The sequence below is a fragment of the Sitophilus oryzae genome, unplaced genomic scaffold, assembly GCF_002938485.1.
Source record: "Sitophilus oryzae breed Bouriz unplaced genomic scaffold, Soryzae_2.0 scaffold_1126_pilon_pilon, whole genome shotgun sequence".
Taxonomy (NCBI): Eukaryota; Metazoa; Arthropoda; class Insecta; order Coleoptera; family Curculionidae; genus Sitophilus; species Sitophilus oryzae.
Genome location: NW_022145756.1, coordinates 351,871 through 372,148, shown reverse-complemented (window position 1 = coordinate 372,148; position 20,278 = coordinate 351,871). Strand labels below are relative to the sequence as shown.

General features: G+C 30.0%; 1 protein-coding gene across 2 annotated transcripts; it reads left to right on the top strand.

The window, feature by feature from the left end:
• Nucleotides 1-884: 884 nt before the first annotated feature.
• Nucleotides 885-19,820, top strand: LOC115886179 (inosine-5'-monophosphate dehydrogenase-like). Of its 2 annotated transcripts, none has more exons than XM_030905271.1 (10): nucleotides 885-1,172; nucleotides 4,036-4,146; nucleotides 9,328-9,376; nucleotides 9,437-9,538; nucleotides 9,985-10,463; nucleotides 14,181-14,365; nucleotides 14,469-14,708; nucleotides 15,394-15,550; nucleotides 17,547-17,690; nucleotides 19,608-19,820. In XM_030905271.1, the coding sequence occupies exons 2-10, from the start codon at nucleotides 4,046-4,048 to the stop codon at nucleotides 19,711-19,713; spliced, it is 1,563 nt and encodes a 520-aa protein (XP_030761131.1). In that variant the 5' UTR covers nucleotides 885-1,172; nucleotides 4,036-4,045; the 3' UTR covers nucleotides 19,714-19,820. The 2 variants fall into 2 exon arrangements, with proteins under 2 accessions (XP_030761131.1, XP_030761136.1); XM_030905276.1 differs by having other exon boundaries at nucleotides 4,026-4,146.
• Nucleotides 19,821-20,278: the final 458 nt, after the last annotated feature.

Genomic DNA, 20,278 nt, shown 5'->3' with positions numbered 1-20,278 from the left:
TAATAATAAAGTGGCAAATAGGGTGCAAATATTAGGGTTGGTTATGACCAGGGGCGGATACAGGAATTTTTATTTTAGGGGGGGGCCAAATAAAAAGTAATGAGGAATATGCCTTTTAGGGCGCCATTTTTAACCCAAAAGGCTAATATTTAACCCAATAACAGATTTCAGGGGGGGTCCGGACCCCATGCCCCCCCCCTCTGTATCCGCCACTGGTTATGACTAGCACTATCTGCAGTTCAATCTAATTCAAAGTTTAATGTTTAATGCTAACAAAAAGCAGTAACACTAAATTATACTTAGAGTCTTAATATACGTACTTCTGTCACACGCGACTACCCCTATATAAAAAGGGTGATTTGTACTTATTTCCACATTACCCTAGAGGTAAAGTATTTGATGCGATTTTTTTTAACGTGGTATCCTCTGTAGGCCTAATCCACTAGGCCTACAGAGAGGATTTTATTTAAAAGTTTAGAAGTGCGTCTTGCAAATTGTGTAAAGCCGATATCTAGTTTGAGCAATACCATGAAAATTAATGGCAATAATGTTCAAGTTGACTCAACATTACTATTTCAAAGAATTATTTGCACCGTTGGAGGTACTGAAGCTAATTCGAAACTAAAGCACTTTTTTAACTCCAGGCTAGAATCAACTAGAATGAACGCGTTCATATATTCGAATGTATCCGCATCCACTGTGAGAGAAGCCTTAACTTTTCTTGACGTTCGATGCTTACTATTTATCACTTTACTACAAAAATATTGTTATCTTTTTGATTTTAGTTCAACATAAAATTATGTTATTCCCTCGTAACTATATTAGGAAAATTTAGTAACCTTGAATTGATTAAACTATATCGTTCATTAACTTTTAATCTGTTAAAAATTGTTTAGTTATATAATAATACTCAATATTGTCAAGAAGCCAAGTCAACAAGTGCTGTTTACAGCAGTTTAAATAGCCGTTTCTGATACCGGAGAAAAAAATGTGCAACGTTTTTTGTTTTAGTGCTGAATATATATTTTTCCATTGTTTTTACTGCTATACAATTCAGTGGGGCATGTGATTTGTCTGTTATTGCTTACTTTAAATCAAGGTGTTAATAGAATAGTCTTTAATATCAAAGTGATAGTGGTTATTTTTGAGAGGTTATTTGTGCCAGAATTGTGGTAAGCCTACGACTACGTTTAACTAGAATTGTAATATTAGTTTTATTTTAGTTTAATTAATATAATAACACATGTATAATGTGGAGCCGTCGCGTCGCGTCGTAAGAGGTAGTTCAATTGTGTGGCAATTTTTGGTGGGCGACGCGACGGTATTATTTTATTGATTTTTTTTATTAATAATTAAATGGAATTTATAAGTAAAGTATATTATCATGGGATAATGAAGATATTTTTGCATTTTTACTTACCAGTTTTTACTAATTATTGATAATTTTCAAGTGTTTTTCTCTATACCGGGTGCGTTTCAAAAGTGGTGAACTCTATCACTTTTTTATTTTTTTAGATAAAAATAAACGAGATTTGGTATGTTTGTATATGAGATAAATTAGGATTGATTCACATATTCAATTCTTTTCGGCGACTTCCTGTTTCACCGTAAATAACTACAACTTTTGACAAAAAGACACTCTGAATATAATTATATATCATAATATGTCAACTTTTGACATTTTGGGTTAAAACAAAATTGCATTTTAAATTTCAATCTAGAGTGCCATGGCTGTTTTAAAAACACCAATTTTTAATCGAGGGGCCTTGGAAAAATAGATTTGATTGTCTAATGTTTTAAGTGTCTTATCCTGGCCGGTTAAAAAATGCCCAAATCGTATTTTTATCATATCACAATTTTTTCAAATGGAATGAAAGTGACTCATTAGCATATTTGGAAAAGGCATTTTTTACGAATAATTTGGTACTACACACTTTGTATTTCGAGTCAAATTGTCCAACCATATTCGAAAACGTCAAACGTTGACTATGATATGTCATTCTATTGTCATATTTCCGGTGAAACAGGAAATAACCAAAAAAGTTGAATAAATCAATCAATCGTAATTTATGTCATATACCGTATGATCGAAAAAAAAAACGGCGTCCAGTTGGCTAGGAAATGACAATCGCTGATATTTCCCATATAATTTTACATATAAAATGACAGCGATCTTCATTTCATAGCCATCGCTGACGCCGTTTTTATTCGATCATACGGTACTAACATACCAAATCTCGATTTTTTATCTGAAAAAATTAAATATAATAATAATTGAAATTAGTTTAAATTGAGTTGTTAAAGTGGCTCAAATCAATAAATAAATAAGTGTGGCATATTTTTGGATTCAAATTCTTTCGAAACCTGAAATAAAAAACACAGATCCGTATTAAAAAAAAGAAGTTGGACTATGTATCTCAGACACTTACTTTTATATAATTGAAAAATAGTGTCGGGTAGCCTTCATAAAGGGGCTATGAGAATGTGCAATTAGTTTTTCGATTTTCTAAAAAGTAATGACAAGAGAAAATAAAATTGATTATTAAAAATATCCGTTGTTTTTTTCAAATAACTCAGCAACCTGAAACTTTTTTGGTGGCGTCTTGGTGATCATCCCAAGGCGCAACTTTGCCCCACTTTGACTTTGTTTGTATCTATTACAGTTTCCGAGATGCCAATGTTCGTACTCCTAAGTTATAGCACCCTGTATAGAGGCAATATATTGCCTTTTACTATACTTTTGGAAACAGTTATACATTGTATGTTATAATATACTAGCTTTTTCCCGCGACAACGTTCGCGTTACACCTCGAATCGTTCATGTATTGATTTCAATGATTGTTTACTTCTTTATAGATAGAGCTAGTGAGTCTTATAAATGCAATATTTAAACTATGTTTTTAAGAGTTTTATAGCTACTCGTATTTCATATGAAAGTTAGCAATTGTCGATTTTCTGGGTATTATACAGGGCGAGTCGAGTGAATAAGTGCAAATATTTTCAGGGCTGGTAGATCTCGATAAAAGAAACATTTTCTTTTTACCGTTTTTCAAATAACTCCAAAATAATCGAGTTATTTTACTTTAAAAAATTCCAAAAAAAGAAATATTTTTTGCTTACATATTGAGAACCACTGGAGCTTTTCGGGTTTTTCTGTCTGGTAAATTTAATCTACCTACTACCTATGTTGCCATGTTATCAAGAAATTATGGTTTTTAACTGAAAACTAAAAAAAAAATCTAAAAATTTACACAATCTTAATAATTATAGAAGCTGTTATCGAAATCAAAGTATTTCAAAGAAGTTCAATTTTGGCCCCAAAAAGATTTGTGATTGAAACTAATTATGTATGGTTGGACAGAGGGTTGATGTGTTTTTTTTTGTTTCTTAATTATGGGTATCGGGTGTTTTAGAAATCGAACCAAAATCGAAATTTTGCAAAATCTGAAAAAAGAAAATCTCTCGAAAATAATAAATACTGAAATGACTATTTACCCTCTATAGATAGAACCCTACCTATGGTTCCATATAAACTGAATTACTAAAATAAATAGCTTTGAAATATAAAGTTTTCAATTGAATATTTGAAAGTTTCCAATTGTCGCTTTTCTTGAATACTCCACTGATTTATTTTTATTTTTCAAGAGCACTAATATACCTTCTTTATACGTTATTTTTTATTCCTAGAAGGATGGTTTGAAGAAGAAATATTTCGTTCATTTTATTGATGTCACTAAATAAACCCTTGTATAAAATTTTATACTTCTAGATGTTATATGCTGTCCTCCATTCGCGAATTTCAAGTTCCAGAGCTTTACCCTCTCGGGCGCTATTCTGTACAATCGTCGGTATCAGTAAGTTACCGACAGCTATCGGTACGTACGACCAATGACCGTTGTGTTAATTGTTGTTGTCATAGTTTTAGCTGTCATTAATAAGAGACATAACAAATTTGTACCGACCTGAAATTCAGTTTCTAGTAAATAGTTAGACAGTATTACATTTTCACAATTTCTATTACACAGTTCATTTTAGACAGAACAGAATGCCTTCTTCTAATAAGAGTTTGGTTGAGGATACTGAAAATCTTGAAGATGGATTATCCGCAAGGGAGATGATTAACACCGGTTATGGACTAACTTACAAGTACGTATAACTTTTATGTAACTTATTTAACCACATAAGTGTGATACTGGTACAGACGAAAAGTTAATACTGTTCAAAACAGTTAAAAAGCATGCAAGTGGCGCCTCTTTATAGGACATACCTTTATACGATCTTTTCAACTTATTTTTATCTGCAGAATACTTTATCTAAGTTTACAAGTTACAATTCGCACCACCTTGTATAAGTATGTATAATTTATTAAAACTTCAATAATTTTTAATAGATACATGTTCAATTATTATAATTATTCAAAATGAATTTTATAATTTAGTTGTTAACGCCCATAATTAATATAATTAAATAAAGTCTGTCCCGCGAGTACTTTAATTTTGTACATTATTAAAATTATAATTATAATTAGTTAAAATCCTCTACTGAGAGGTAGGAGACTCACAGTTTTGTATAAATATATACTATTTAAAAAAATCTAGGCCAACATGTTTCGGCAATTGCAATCCCACCTTCAGGCTCATAAGCTAAAATGTTATAAATTAAAAACAATCAAAGTAAGTCAAACATATTTGTCAAAGTAACAAAACTGGTAATAATAATACTGGTAAAGTCATAAAAGTTAAAATTATTTGTGTGTACAAAAAAATGTTACAAAATGCCAAGATGAGCTTGATAACAAATAAATTACAATATTACCTTGGCAGCATTTATCTATCTAAAATTTATCAAATATCACGAGGTGTACATAAAACTATTTCTAAATTAAGTGGGAAAATTCAGATTTAAAAATTTAAATTCAATAATTATAATTAGGCTTAAAAACCATTTGTACAGGGTCACCTCATACGACGAGTATTGTAGCCAAATTATTGGATATTTAGAAATTGTGATGGGATCGATAGAGGATTACTAAAGCTACAATTTAAAATTATTTTTAAAAAGTACAGAGAGTCTCAAACAAAGAAAAAATATCAAAATTGTATTTTTTTAACTGAAATATTATGTATAATATTACATTTTTAGTTTCTACAATTAAAATAAATGTAAATTTGATTAAGGTTTACTACAGTTTAATCTTACCGTTTTTGAAATATTTACGATTTTGCGAAAATGCAGTAACAATTTTAATGCTTCATTTCTCTAGGCGTTTTAAAGTATTTAAAACAAATCATTATACTTAAGTTCTTATATTTACTAAATTTTGTGTTGCAATAATAAAAATAATGCTACCTTATACAGTGTGTCTAAAAATGTATTTTAAATAACTAGTAGCTTTAAACGGCAATAACTTGTTTAATTTTATTAATAGAACACAGTGTATATTTTAGGCGAATCAGATGCACAATTTAATTGCCTGTGAAATTGTTATTTTATTATACCATTTTTACCTTGTATCTCTTCAAATTTTCGTAGAAAATGCATTTTCTTATAATTTAGACCTCATTTATACCCATGGAATATTGACAATTTGAATATTTTTTTAAAGCAACAAATGCACAGAAAACTATTCAAATATTTGTAAAACAGTAAGTATACCAGTTAAATGTACCACCAGTATTTCCGACCAAATATTAATTAATTACATAACTTAATTGTGTTAGTTAATAAATTATTCTAAATAAATGTGGACTTGAATCAGAAATCAGTATAATAATAAGTTATGAATGTGAACGTCTCTGTTGTTATAAATAAGCATTCAGTTTATTTAGTATTTGGAGCAATTTTTAATCAACGGAAACAATCAATTAATGTAGTTCGAATATTGGAATCATATTAAGGTCCTCTTTTACAAATATTTAAACAGGTTTTTTATTTTTTAATGAAATAAGCAAACTATATCGATAAAATTAGTATCTACTCTTTGAAAATTTGTTATATGCACAATTTCTAAAAATCTAATCGTGTGGCTAGAATACTCCCTGTCGTATGAGGATAATAACCCTGCATAAAACATACTCTATAGATAATTTTCGTTCATATAAAACCACAATATATATGTTGTCCTTTATAACCTTAACCTGTTGACGCCTGCTACAGCATAAATTTACCGAGCAAACAATTTGATTTTTTAATCATACGCTACTATAGACGCGAAAACTGAATCTGCATATTCATTCAAAAAAATTATCCATTTAGATTACTACACCAGATTACTCTTCAAAGTGATTGGTGAGTTGGTATTTGCGTTCGATAATGATTAAAGCCAGAGTAGATTTTTTGTACAAAAAAAAATAATTGCAGCGAGGATTTGATAATTCATAACAGATTTTTGTTATTACAAAATGTTTTTAATATATTAGTGTAGGCATACACATCTTTTAAATATTAGGTGTAATTGGTTTTGTATTTAGGGATTTTAAAATTTTTAACGGCTTCGCAGATACTCGCGGTGTTATTTCATATGGCCCTGTTATTAAAAAAAAAAATATCCCAATCCACCCACACTTACTATGACCGATAAATAAAAAGCACTCCTCTAGTCCTCTATTATGTATATATTATGTGGAACATTTATGTTTTAGAATGTTGCTTTTAAATCTGTATAGAAACCATTATAAATGAAACTGACTAAATAAAAATTATTCAATAAAATTTTTCGTTTATCTATCAAATTCTTTAGCATTTTAATTTTCAATAAAATACCTCCTTTTTAAAGGTGCAGACTCACAGTCCGGCGCGCGTTGTCTTGTAGGGGGCAGGGCCGCGTTAAGGTGAATTGATACCCTAGTCAGCATTTATTTTACCGCCCCCTTCAACTAATAAAAATTCAAGTAAAATTTATTACACCTAAAATTGTCAACAAATAGTAATATTTCATTGAGTTTTAAGAAAATTTGATCCTTTTTAAAAAAAATTACATATGGTATAGATAATTGTCAAGGAAAATCAAAAAGCCCCCTTTATTTAAGTATATTACCATATGTGTAGTCCTAGTGTGTTTATACAGGGTTGTTCACCTCATACGACACGGAGTATTGTAGCTAAACGATGAGATATTTACACATTTTAAGTTTTGGGTTCGTTGAAGGACTATTAGAGCTACAATTTAGAAATAATTTTACAAGATACAGAGTGTCCCAAATAATTAAAACATATCAAAGTTGTATTTTTTTAAATGAAACACCCTGTATATTATTACATTTTTAGTTTCTACGATTAAAATAAAGGTAAATTTGATTAAGGTTTATTAACCTTACCGTTTTTGAAATATTTTCAATTTTGCAGTAAAAATTTTTAAGGCTTCATTTCTCCAAGGGTATCAAAGTTTTTAATACTAAATATTTACTGAGTTTATTTATTGATCAGTTATTGTGTTGCAATAATAAAAATAATACTACCTTATACAGAGTGTCTAAAAATTTATTTTAAATAATTATTAGCTTCAAACGGCAAAAACTTGTTTAATTTAAATGGAACACCCTGTATATTTTACGAGAATCAGATGCACAATTAAATTGTCTATCAAATTATGTTCATTTTTTACCTATCTCTTTAAGTTTCCGTAGAAAATGCATTTTCTTGTAATTTAGAACTTATTTATCAATATACCCATGGAATATTGACATTTTAGATTATTTTTAAAGATGTACCAAATTTTTAAAGAGTACAGATACTAATATTGTCGATATAATTTGTTTATTTCATTAAAAAATAAAAAAACTGTTTAAATATTTGTTAAAGAGGACCAATTAATATGATTCCAGTATTCAAACTACATTAACTGACTGTTTGGCGTTGATTAATAATAATTGTTCCAAATACTAAAAAACTGAATTTTGTATGGGTATTAGACAGTGTGATAAAAAGTAACACCTTAAAAATGATATTTCATTTTTTTAATAAATGTTTATTTATAACCACAGAGACTTTAATTTTGATAAATTATTATTATATCTATTTCTGACTCAAATCCACATTTATTTAGAATAATTTATTAACGAACACACAATTAAGTATGTAATTAATTAGTATATGGGCGGAAATAATGGTGTTATATTTAATTAATGGTATACTCTTTTATAAAGATTTAAATAGTTTTCTTTTTGCATACAAATGGGCTAGTAATATTATCGTTTTTCTAAAAATGATACTACGATAATATTACTAGCCTGTATATTTTGTACATTTGTTGCTTTAAAAACAATCTAAAATGTCAATATTCCATGGGTATGTTGATAAATGAGGTCTAAATTATAAGAAAATGCATTTTCTACGAAAACTTGAAGGGATAGGTAAAAAATGGTATAATACGATTTGATAGACAATTAAATTTTGTATCCGATTCTCTTAAAATATATAGGGCGTTCTATTTAAATTAAAGAAGTTATTGGCGTTTAAAGCTAGAAATTATTTTAAATAAATTTTTAGACACTCTGTATAAGGTAGTATTATTTTTATTATTGCAACACAATAACTGATCAATAAATAAACTTCAGTAAATATTTAGTAATAAAAACTTTGATACCCTTGGAGAAATGAAGCCTTAAAATGTTTACTGCAATTTCACAAAATTGAAAATATTTCAAAAACGGTAAGGTTTAAGTATAATAAACCTGAATCAAATTTATCTTTATTTTAATCGTAGAAACTAAAAATGTAATAATATACAGGGTGTTCCATTTAAAAAAATACAACTTTGATATTTTTTACTTATTTGGGACACTCTGTATCTTGTAAAATTATTTTTAAATTGTACCTCTAATAGTCCTTCATCGAACCCAAAACTTGAAATTTGTAAAAATTTAATCGTTTAGCTACAATACTCCGTGTCGTATGTGGTGAACAACCCTGTATAATCTGTCCAAAAACCAAGAAGAATATTTAGACAGAAAACATCCTAAAAATAACAGAAATTACAATTTGTTTTGAATTAACATGACAGACACAACTGTCAGTGTCAAGTATCCTGCCGTTGCGTTGGACAAACTATACCTAATATTGTCAACAAATGGAAATATTTCAGTTTTAAAAAAGTTAATGCTTTTATTTCTGGTTTTACTAATTCAAAACTAATATAATATTGTGGCAGTATGTTTTATTTTCCAACATATTGTTTTCATTAAAAAAATGCCGCCCCCATCAGCTTGCCGCCCTAGGCAGCTGCCTATCTGACCGAATGGATAAAGCGGTCCTATTAGGGGGTGTAACGGAAGGTTAATATGAACCTTAAATTTGATTTTATTCATTGTCATATTATTCTTGTTGCAGCGATTTTATCATCCTGCCCGGTTATATTGATTTTACGCCGAAAGAAGTGGTAGGTCGTTTCCATGCACTTCCGAACACTATCCATATTTAAAAGCTGTTAATCTTTCAGGACTTGTCGTGCCGGCTGACGAGGAAGATCGCCCTCAATACTCCTCTTGTGTCATCTCCCATGGACACGGTGACGGAGTCCGACATGGCTATCGCATTAGCTGTAAGTGCCCAACTACTCAATTTAGCCGTTTAAAATTTGATCGATTAAAGTAACAAGTTTTCCAGAATTGAATTTATTACACCGGATGTTTTTCACCAGTATCCTTATCATTTTTTTTAAATTTTTCAGATAAAAACATGAGATTTGGTATGTTAGTAAAATATATATAGGTTATAGTAGTTTCGTAAAATCCGAAAAGAAATATTTTTTTTTGAAAATAGATTTGTATGTCTGGAAACGTTCTATCCTTTTTTAATCTTCCTATAATTAGTGTTAACTTTTGGCAATTTTTATGTCAATTTTTAGTAAATGACTTATTTAGTAAATTTTACTTTTTAGTAAATGGGATTTACTATTGATCTCAACATTTTCATGGTATCCCCTGTCGTCTTTGGCGACGTTTTTTTTTCATCATACGGTATATCATATTAATTCCTTAATTTTAGCTCTGTGGAGGTATTGGAATAATTCACCATAATTGTCTACCAGAATATCAAGCTAGCGAAGTCGCTAAGGTAAAAAAGTACAAGCACGGATTCATTAGAGATCCGATAGTACTAGGACCAAAAAACACTGTCATGGATGTCCTCGCGATTAAAGAGAAACACGGATTTTGTGGCATTCCAGTGACAGAAAATGGAAAAGTCGGGGGAAAACTGATCGGTATGGTTACTTCGAGGGATATAGATTTTCTGGAGGGAATGCATCTGAAAACTACAACGTTAGAAGAGATAATGACAAGACTGGAGAAATTGATAACCGCTGCTTCAAATGTTACCTTGAACGAGGCAAATTCAATCTTGGAAAAGAGCAAAAAAGGAAAATTGCCAATAGTTAATCCTGATGGAAATTTGGTAGCTTTAATAGCTAGGACAGACTTGAAGAAGGCAAAAAACTACCCATTTGCATCTAAAGATAATAACAAGTAATTTTTTCTATCTTTCTAAAGCAATGAGATAATCTAAATTATATACCGGGTATTTTTCAAAAGTGGCCCACCCTTGTAACATTTTTATTTTTTCATATAAAAAAAAGAAATTTGATGTATTAGTATATGAAATATATCGGGATCGATAGACGTGTTGAGTTAGTTTCGATCACTTCCTGTTTCACCGGAAATGACTACGACTTTTAATTCTTAAATGGTACACAACTTTTTTTACTGTATTTGATAGAACATGACATTCTGAATAGAATGGAATATCATGTGTGAACTTTTGACTTTTAGTTTCTAAATGGTACCCTCGGTACTTTTTTTAATTTATTTGATAGTACATGACATTCTCAATGGAATGGCATATCATGTGTGACGTGTGAACTTTTGACATTTTAATTTAACAAAAATGCATTTAAATTTCAATCTAGATTTGGGGAGTTACAACCATTAATTTTTAATAAAGGAGCTTTGGAAAAATAAATTTAATTATTGTTTTTAGTATCTCTTCCTGGCCGGTTAAAAAATGCCGAAATCGTATTTTTAATTACAACTCAATTTTTTGGAATTTTTGTTTTGTTGAATAATTATTTACAAATAATTTGGTACAACATACGTGGTAGTTTGAGTCAAATTGTTGTTACATTTACGGCCATTGCACTCTAGATTGAAATTTAAAATACTACATTTTTACAACAAAATGTCAAATGTTGACATAATATGATATGTCATTCAATTCAGAATGCCATTCTCTAACAAATAAAGCAAAAAATACCTATGGTATCCTTTAAAAATCGAAAGTTAAAATAATTTCCGGCGAAACAAAAAGTGAACGAAACTAATAGAATAAGTCAATCAACCCCAATCAATTCTATAGTTTCTAAAAGTTTCGAAAAACATCCGGTATATACAACTGACCCAGCGAGTTTTTACTTTTTTATTATATTCCTAATAAAGGTGCCGTTACACGGCGCGTGGATCGCCGACCCTGCGACAAAAAATTTCGCGCTGCGCTCCGTGTGATTGGGTCGGCAGGCCGATCTTCGGGCCACGGCCGGGTATATGTGCAGTTACACGGTGCTTGGATCGCCGAGCCTGAAACAAAAAATATGCGCCACACGCCGCGCCGTGTGAATGGGTCGGCGCGTCCTTATTTAATTTATTTAACTATTTAAATAACTCCATTTAATGCAAACATTCATAATTTATTATTAGCTTAAAAAATCTATAAATATCATATTAATTAGCTATAAAAATTACTGATAAATACAGGATATACCAATATAATCTACCATGTTACTGTTTAAAATTATTATTTATTCTCAATGCTGTATAAAGTATATACTCGTATAGATAGATATAGTTTATTAGTTCTAAGTATAATAATATAAGTTACATACAAATATCCCGAAGGGTGTAGAACATGTCAAAAATATTGACTATTACTAGAAGGGTGAGAAGCACTATATACATTTTGCTGAGGTGATTTATGTATGTGTAATAATTGTATTTGATACTTAATTTATACTTCTAAATTTTATAGCAGCTATAGAAATATTAATTCATAAAATTTTGTGCAATTTAAAATTTGTATAGCTATACTAATTTATTGGCGGTAATTTGAGTGGTGGTAATTGCCGATGATTATAACAATATATTATAGGTACCAATTTACCCATCAGTGCGATTAGTTCAATCACAAATAAACTACTAATTTATAGCCGGCCAGGTATTAACCGGTACGACAAAAAATTGTTTACTTTGAACACAGTAGGTATGTGATACATTTGATTATGTAACCTACCATATGTATCAAAAAACGGAGATTCGAAGAATAATTGATATTTTACATATTTCGAGACAATATGTTTTGGTCGAACGATACTCTATCTGAGTTTTTACCCCTATATGAAAAAGAACAAATAACTTGGAACCCCAGAAATAATGCACATGAAAATAGAAATCCGATGATTATAACAATATATTATAGGTACCAATTTACCCATCAGTGCGATTAGTTCAATCACAAATAAACTACTAATTTATAGCCGGCCAGGTATTAACCGGTACGACAAAAAATTGTTTACTTTGAACACAGTAGGTATGTGATACATTTGATTATGTAACCTACCATATGTATCAAAAAACGGAGATTCGAAGAATAATTGATATTTTACATATTTCGAGACAATATGTTTTGGTCGAACGATACTCTATCTGAGTTTTTACCCCTATATGAAAAAGAACAAATAACTTGGAACCCCAGAAATAATGCACATGAAAATAGAAATGAAATACAGGACGGCTGCCTGAGAAGACATCATAAGTTAAGTATCAATTATTGCACCATGAACGAATTAAAAAAATTAATTAAGTGATTAAAAAAAAAGAAGAGTTGTTCTAGTCTTTTTAGTTCCTAAAATACAGGACGAATTTTAAAATGTTGCATTTTTTGATTCCATCGTATATCGGTTATCTTATAACATATCAAAAAGGTGAAAACTCAGTCTCGTTTAGTTTTTTACTTAGAATCCAGTGATGTTGACTAGTTTCGCTGATGGTTCTCATTTTCGAAATCTAATTTCTATTTTTTTAAATGAGACACCCAGTATATTATTTTTTATATTATTTGCCTTGTTATGGGCTTTCTGAAAATATGATATACTCCAAAATTATATTTTCATAAATAAGGCAAAAAAATATTATTTAACTTTTGAACATAAACAACCCTAGTTAAAAAAAGTATTATTATCTTATTTAATTTAATTTAACCAGATGATTTTGCTTTCCATCTTGTTATCTTAATAAACTGCACTGAAAATAAAGTTGCGGAATAAATTATTTGATTGTATGAATTTAAACCCAATTTAAACCGATAGTTTATGTTAAAAAGTTATATAGGTAATGTATTTTTTGTTCTCTGTCTCTCGGTCGGCCGTGAGATCACAAGTGCGAAAATACGCATTGGCGCGTCCTGGCTAGGCGATTCGCGCGCCAGGCGCGTGGATCGGCAAACCACACGCCGTGTAATGGCACCTTAAGATTCACTAAAAAATTATATAACAGGTATACCATAAATACCATAATCTTTAATCAGTAATTTTTCAAATCTGAAAATTTTTTAATCAATTTTTTACACTCATTAGTTCATTCCAAATTGAAACTAAATCCAAGATTTCTGATAATTTTTTTTAACTTATAAATATTTGATGATGGTGTCTCCTTCGTACTGAATCCTTAATGATCCTAAGATGAGGTGGAAGAAGCTCCTCTAAAAATCGATCTAGCATTTTATGCAAAATTTACAAAGTGAAAAAATATACATCATCCCATCAAAAATAAACAGATTTAGTGTAAAAATAGATTAAATTATTTCTATTTATTTATATATGACCTATGTTGTCATATTATCAAAAATTATGTTTCTTTAACTAAAAATAGAAAATTTCCAAAAATTCTAAATCTTCGAAAAAAAATTGCGAAAAAAACTCATAGACGTATTTCTTGAATCGAGATATACCACCCTTAAAAATATTTGCACTTATTTAAGACAAGATATGAAAATATACCTAAAATATACTTGACCCAGAAAATGGTGGAGTGAATACATTAAGTTTAAAATAGGAAACTTCATGTAGAGTTGTTTTTATTACACTGAGTCACCCTGTATTTATTTGACTATAAGAAATCTTACATCCACAATTTTAGACAGCTCTTAGTTGGTGCTGCCATAGGAACAAGGGAAGAAGACAGAGCCAGGCTAGCCCATTTGGTTAATGCTGGAATTGACGTAATTGTGCTAGATTCATCCCAAGGAAATTCTATATATCAAATAGAGATGATAAAATTCATAAAGAACACTTACCCTGATCTTCAAGTTGTTGGTGGAAACGGTAAGAGATAATTTTTAAGTCTTTCTTATTTATATGTCTGATTTACAAATTTAGAAACATATCTGTGATGTTGTTATTAATATAATATTTTTTTTTGATTTAGTTGTAACTACAAAGCAAGCAAAATCATTAATCGACGTTGGCGTCGATGCATTAAGGGTCGGTATGGGTAGTGGCAGTATATGCATTACTCAGGAAGTTATGGCTGTAGGCCGCCCCCAGGCTACCGCTGTGTACAAAGTTGCTCAGTATGCCAATAAATTCGGAATACCTGTTATTGCCGATGGTGGAATTTCTTCATCCGGAAGCATTACTAAAGCTTTGTCCCTGGGAGCTTCTTCAGGTTTACTATTAATCATCATTATATTTAGATAAATTAGGAAGTATCACAATATTTATTGATATGATCGGAGAAATCCTCGGTCATGAAATTTTTCTTTACATATTATAGACCTCGAACTGCTGGAAGGCTTATATCTCAGCCGGACCAAGATTAAGCAAAGCTCGGTGTATTTTGCTGTTTGTTACAACAATGTTGCTCTGTACCCGAATCAACTGAATAATGTCGTAATAAATATAAATAATTAGTTTACATCATGTTTTTAATACATTTTTTAAAAAGTTAGCTAGCTCACGTGTTCGAAAAGAAACAGACTTAGTTCCAAAAATGTTGATAAACTTATTTTTCTGAATTCTGCTCTATCTAGTAAATAAGTATAGGTGCATATTTTCTTATAAATAAATAAACAATATACATATGTAATAAATAAAGATTTAAAGTACCTTTTCTTATTTTTTTAATTTTGTTAAAGCAGGAGTACCAAAAATAGGATCGCATACTGGTGATTACTCATATATACTGTACTTAAACCGCCTTGTAGCCTCGCAAACACGGTATTATAATTCCCAATATATAATTTCCGAGGATAAACAAAAAGCTTCGATATACCAATGGTTTTAATAGTCGAGTGACACCATCCATATTTGTTGGTTTTAGCATAAAATTTAGAATTTAATTTTGTTTTTAGTGATGATGGGGTCAATGTTAGCGGGCACTACAGAAGCACCAGGCGAGTACTTCTACACTGAAGGGGTTCGGTTAAAGAAATATAGAGGAATGGGCAGCATTGAAGCAATGACCAGAAAAGACGCTGTCGGTTCAGCGATGAGTAGATACTATCACACGTAAGAAAATAAGTTAACATAATACCTGCATCATTCGTATATATTATTATTTTTATGCATTTTCTTATAACTTAAACCTCATTTATCAATATACCCATAGAATATTGACATTTTAGATTTTTTAAAGCAACAAATGTACAAATTGTACAAATTCTAAAAACGATAATATTGCAAGCCCATTTGTTTTCAAAAATAAATCTATATAAATTTTTATAAAAGAGTATTTCAATTAAATATACCACCATTATTTCCGCTCAAAAATTAGCTACATCCTTAATTGTTCTAGTTAATAACTTAGTCTAAATAAATGTAGATTTGAATCAGAACTCAATATACCTAATAAGTTATGAAAATGATCGTTTCTGTTGCTATAAATAAGCATTCGTCTAAAAATTAAATAAAATTTATTTTTAAGAGTTACTTTTTACCACACTGTCTAATAAACATTCAAAATTCATTTTTTTTTAATATTTGGAGCAATTATTATTAATCAACGCAAAAAGTCAATTAATGTAGTTTGAATACTGGGATCATATTAATTGGTACTCTTTAACAAATATTTAAACAGTTTTTTTTATTTTTTAATGAAATAAGCGAATTATATTGACAATATTAGTATCTGTACTCTTTTAAAATTTGTTACATTTTTAAAAACAATCTAAAATGTCAATATTCCATGGGTATATTGATAAATGAGTTCTAAATTATAAGAAATGCATTTTCTAAGAAAACTTGAAGAGATAAGTAAAAAATGGTATAATACAATTTGATAGCCAATTAAATTGTGCATCTGGTTCTCCTGAAATATACAGAGTGTTCAATTTTAATTAAAGAATTTATTGCCGTTTAAAGCTAGTAATTATTTAAAATAAATTTTTAGATAAGGTAGTATAATTTTTATTCTTGCAACACAAAATTTAGCAAATAGAAAAAGTTCAGTATAATATTTGGTTTTAAAAACTAAAATGCGCTGAGAGAAATGAAGCATTAAAATTGTTACAGTATTTCGACTAAAACGGTATAAGATGCGGTAAACCTTAATCAAATTACCTTTATTTTAATCGTAGAAACTAAAAATGCTATAATATACAGGGTATTTCATTTAAAAAAATACAATTTTGATATTTTTTTTATCTGAGACCACTCTGTATTTTGTAAAATATTTTTAAATTGTAGCTCTAATAGTCCTTCAACGAACCCAAAACTTGCAACTTGTAAAAATCTAGTCGTTTAGCTACAATACTCCGTGTCATATGTGCTGCATAACTCTGTATATGTAACCTCAATCTGCCAAGGTTCAAATTATTAATGCCGCTCTACGTTTCCCCATCAACCCTCAAGAGTTCTCTAGTTCTACGGATTCTTTTTCTCTAGTTTCTTTGAAGGTTTATTCCATAAACACCTTTCTGTTTAAACATTCGTAAAGGAAGCTTCTCGGACTAGTTTTTAATAGCTCACAGCTTAGAATGATCTCTGGTATCAGTTTTTATAGGTGGCAGGGCAGCTCGACTACTATAAAATCGCTTTTCTATTGCAGTACTTTTCCATCAAAAACAGCACGGGTTTCAATAACATATTGAATTCTTTGGAGAATTGTTTCATGTTTTCTAAGAATGTAGTTCCGCATTGTTTCAGCAGCTGTATTCCTGTTTATCTCATTTGTCTCTATCCAGAAATAAGTCATGGATATTCATAGACCTAAAGTACAGTATAATCGAAAAAAAGACGGCATCCAGTTGGCTTGGAAATGAACATCAATGACATTCCCTATATAATTTTACATATAAAATGACAGCGATCTTCATATCAAAGCATTCGTTGAAGCCGTTTTTTTCGCTCAAACTTTATATAGTTATCTGATGACATTATTTTTCAATTTGATTTACTACTTTGTTACTTGGTAAACTCTCACGGTTGTAAACTAAAAATATAAAAATTTAATATTATATATTACTGTTTAGAATTAAAATTTTATCTATGAACATATTTTTTTCAGCGAAGGAGATCAGCTGAAAGTGGCGCAAGGCGTAAGCGGATGTATGGCTGATAAGGGGTCAGTCTTGACCTACGTCCCTTATCTGATAACGGGAATAAAGCATGGATGTCAGGACATAGGCGCTAAATCTTTAGAGCAGCTTAGGTAAGATAAGGGATGAGATAAATTAATGCATTTTAAGGAATAAGAATAAAGTTATTTTATGTAAGAAAAATATATTTGATTTTTTTTTCGGTAAAGCTATAATCAAATTTATTAGAGGCTCTAAAAAATAAAATTATTGTTTGTTATGGAGTGTGTCGTAAATTACATACTTGGTAATCAATATTGTTTGACTAAATTAATAATTAACTACTTGAAATCTGACGAATTTCGGCTACATATAGTTGACTTAATATGATTGTCAAAGGTATCAAATATTTTTTACTAATAGTTTTTGAAGTGAATCTCTTTTACGCGCGTTGGGATTAAAAAATTAAGGCCGTGACACACGGCCTTGAGTGTCATATTTATTTCGAACCAATAATCAACGAGAATATTCGTATAAATTAATGTGAATGACTATAATTAACAAATTGTTTGTAATTGAGCTGTAATTTGTGTATTATTAATCCGGTAAATGATGGGGATAAACAATTGTGATTAACTAAGATTTTATTTTAAGATAAAACTTTTGTTAACAACATTCTGAGAATTCAAATAATGAATTGAATAATCTGATAATATCAAGACAAGTGGCATCAAAAAGACAGCGATTTAGAGTAACAATCTAGTTATGTAAAATTTAGAGTTATCATTTTGATCACACAAAAAAAAATGCATATTCTATGAGTTTACTGGTTGCCTAACGATTAACATTAATTTAAAAATAAATACCCAACATGAATAATGAACAAAACATCACCAAAACAAAAACAGATCACAGACTACAGAAAATAAATTTTTGGTTAGTAGCAGTTAGTAGTAGTCAGAGATATAGATGTAGTACTATTTTGGTTTAATGGGCACAGCTAATAAAAACTAAAAAACATTATAAAATTATAAAGCGAGAATAGTAGGTTAATATTAACTCTATTTTTTTTTGAAGTTTATAAAAAACATTCATAAAAAATATATATCCTTCAAATCCTTAAATTTAATTGCTGTTAGTAAGAAGTTTTACATTAAATATGCGCACATAGTACACACACAATTTTTTTATTTAACAGAGTCGTTTCCTTTTTAATTTTATACGAGTATACCAATTTTCACTGATCAATTTGAAAAATAAAATTTTGTAATTTTTAACCGATGTCATCCGATTCTCGTTCTAGAAGCAAAAATAGGTGATGGCAGTGTTTGTTAGTCAAATAATTTATCTAGTGATCAGATTGCATATGTCATAAATATATAATATAGTCTGAAATATGCATATATAATAATAATAAAAATATGATGATGAAATATGTACAAACAGGATTAAGTTGTTTATTATTTGTAGAAATAACACAAATTGTGTGATATTTGCGCGCTTTAATAAGTTTGAATATATTTTATTTGTTTTTAAATTAAAACTTAAACTTATTAAAAAACACTTCCTTTTAATTTATTTTTTTGTCTGTATTAGTTTTATGCCACGACCGCACAACATGCGGCATTTGGTGATTTCTGAGCGCTCGTCAACGGGGCTTTGCCGATTTCCGATCAGTGTGGGCTGGGAAGTTGAAGTTCGGCGACCCAACAACTAGATGGCCTCTTTTTTCGATCAGAGCTCAGCGATGCCCACATGTGTGGACAGAAAGTCCGATGACGACCTCTCGATAGTTGACGAGCGCTCGGAAATCGCCGACTGCCGCCTGTGGCGACAGCATTAGAAGACTAATCTTATTTATGAGACCTGTTGCTATTAAAATATTGTGAGAGTGGTAGTTTCAATTCGGAGATAAATATCATTCTTTGTTATTTTTTTTTGTCGAAATATTTACTGATGTGTTAGACAGACTTTTTCAATGCCCTCTCTCCAAATTTGCTATTATTCCTGTATACTTTTACGTGTATACTTTATATGTTTTTTTATTTTAGGAAAATGATGTATTCCGGGGAGTTAAGATTTGAACTTAGATCATTTTCCGCACAACAAGAAGGCAGCGTCCACAGTTTATTTTCATACGAGAAGCGATTATTTTAAGTGAATGTTACCCACACAAAATCAAGTATTATATATGAAATATGTATTAATATATCTCTATTTTTATCAAAACATTATTTTTGTATATAAAATAGAAAAATATGCACTAAACCTATTTTAGATTTCATTTGTTTATAATGCGGCCTACCCACGTCCAAATGGTTGACTCAGCTGTCGGGTTAACGAAATTGAATATTGCTTCCACACTACTCACTACCCAATTTCACAATAAATTTATCAGCAATCAGTTGGTGCAATAAAGGTGGCTTTTTAGTAAGAGGCAATGATTTACATTTATCAGAGACAAGCGTATCAGATCAGAGCCTACACAGGACCCAACCTTTTGCTTGTTATGCCGGGTCCAGACCAAGGCGACAAAAAGTAAACACGATTTTGAGACAAAAAAAACAAATTTGTGACAAAAAATGGGGACTTCTGAAAAGACAAACTTGAGACAAATTGTCCACACCGCAATCACCAAAGTAAGACAAAGTCAAAAGTTTAGCTGTTGCGAATGAGTTTTATTAACCATGTGTGATTTCACTGGTCTCCTACTGTTGGCAGC

What these genes read in the sequence shown, in the direction of transcription:
- LOC115886179 (XM_030905271.1), top strand. Translation starts at nt 4,046, where the DNA reads ATGCCTTCTTCTAATAAGAGTTTGGTTGAGGATACTGAAAATCTTGAA. An exon ending in GGTTATGGACTAACTTACAA is followed by an intron (nt 4,147 to 9,327) that starts GTACGTATAACT and finishes TTCTTGTTGCAG; the next exon opens with CGATTTTATCATCCTGCCCG. An exon ending in AAATCTTTAGAGCAGCTTAG is followed by an intron (nt 17,691 to 19,607) that starts GTAAGATAAGGG and finishes TTTTTATTTTAG; the next exon opens with GAAAATGATGTATTCCGGGG.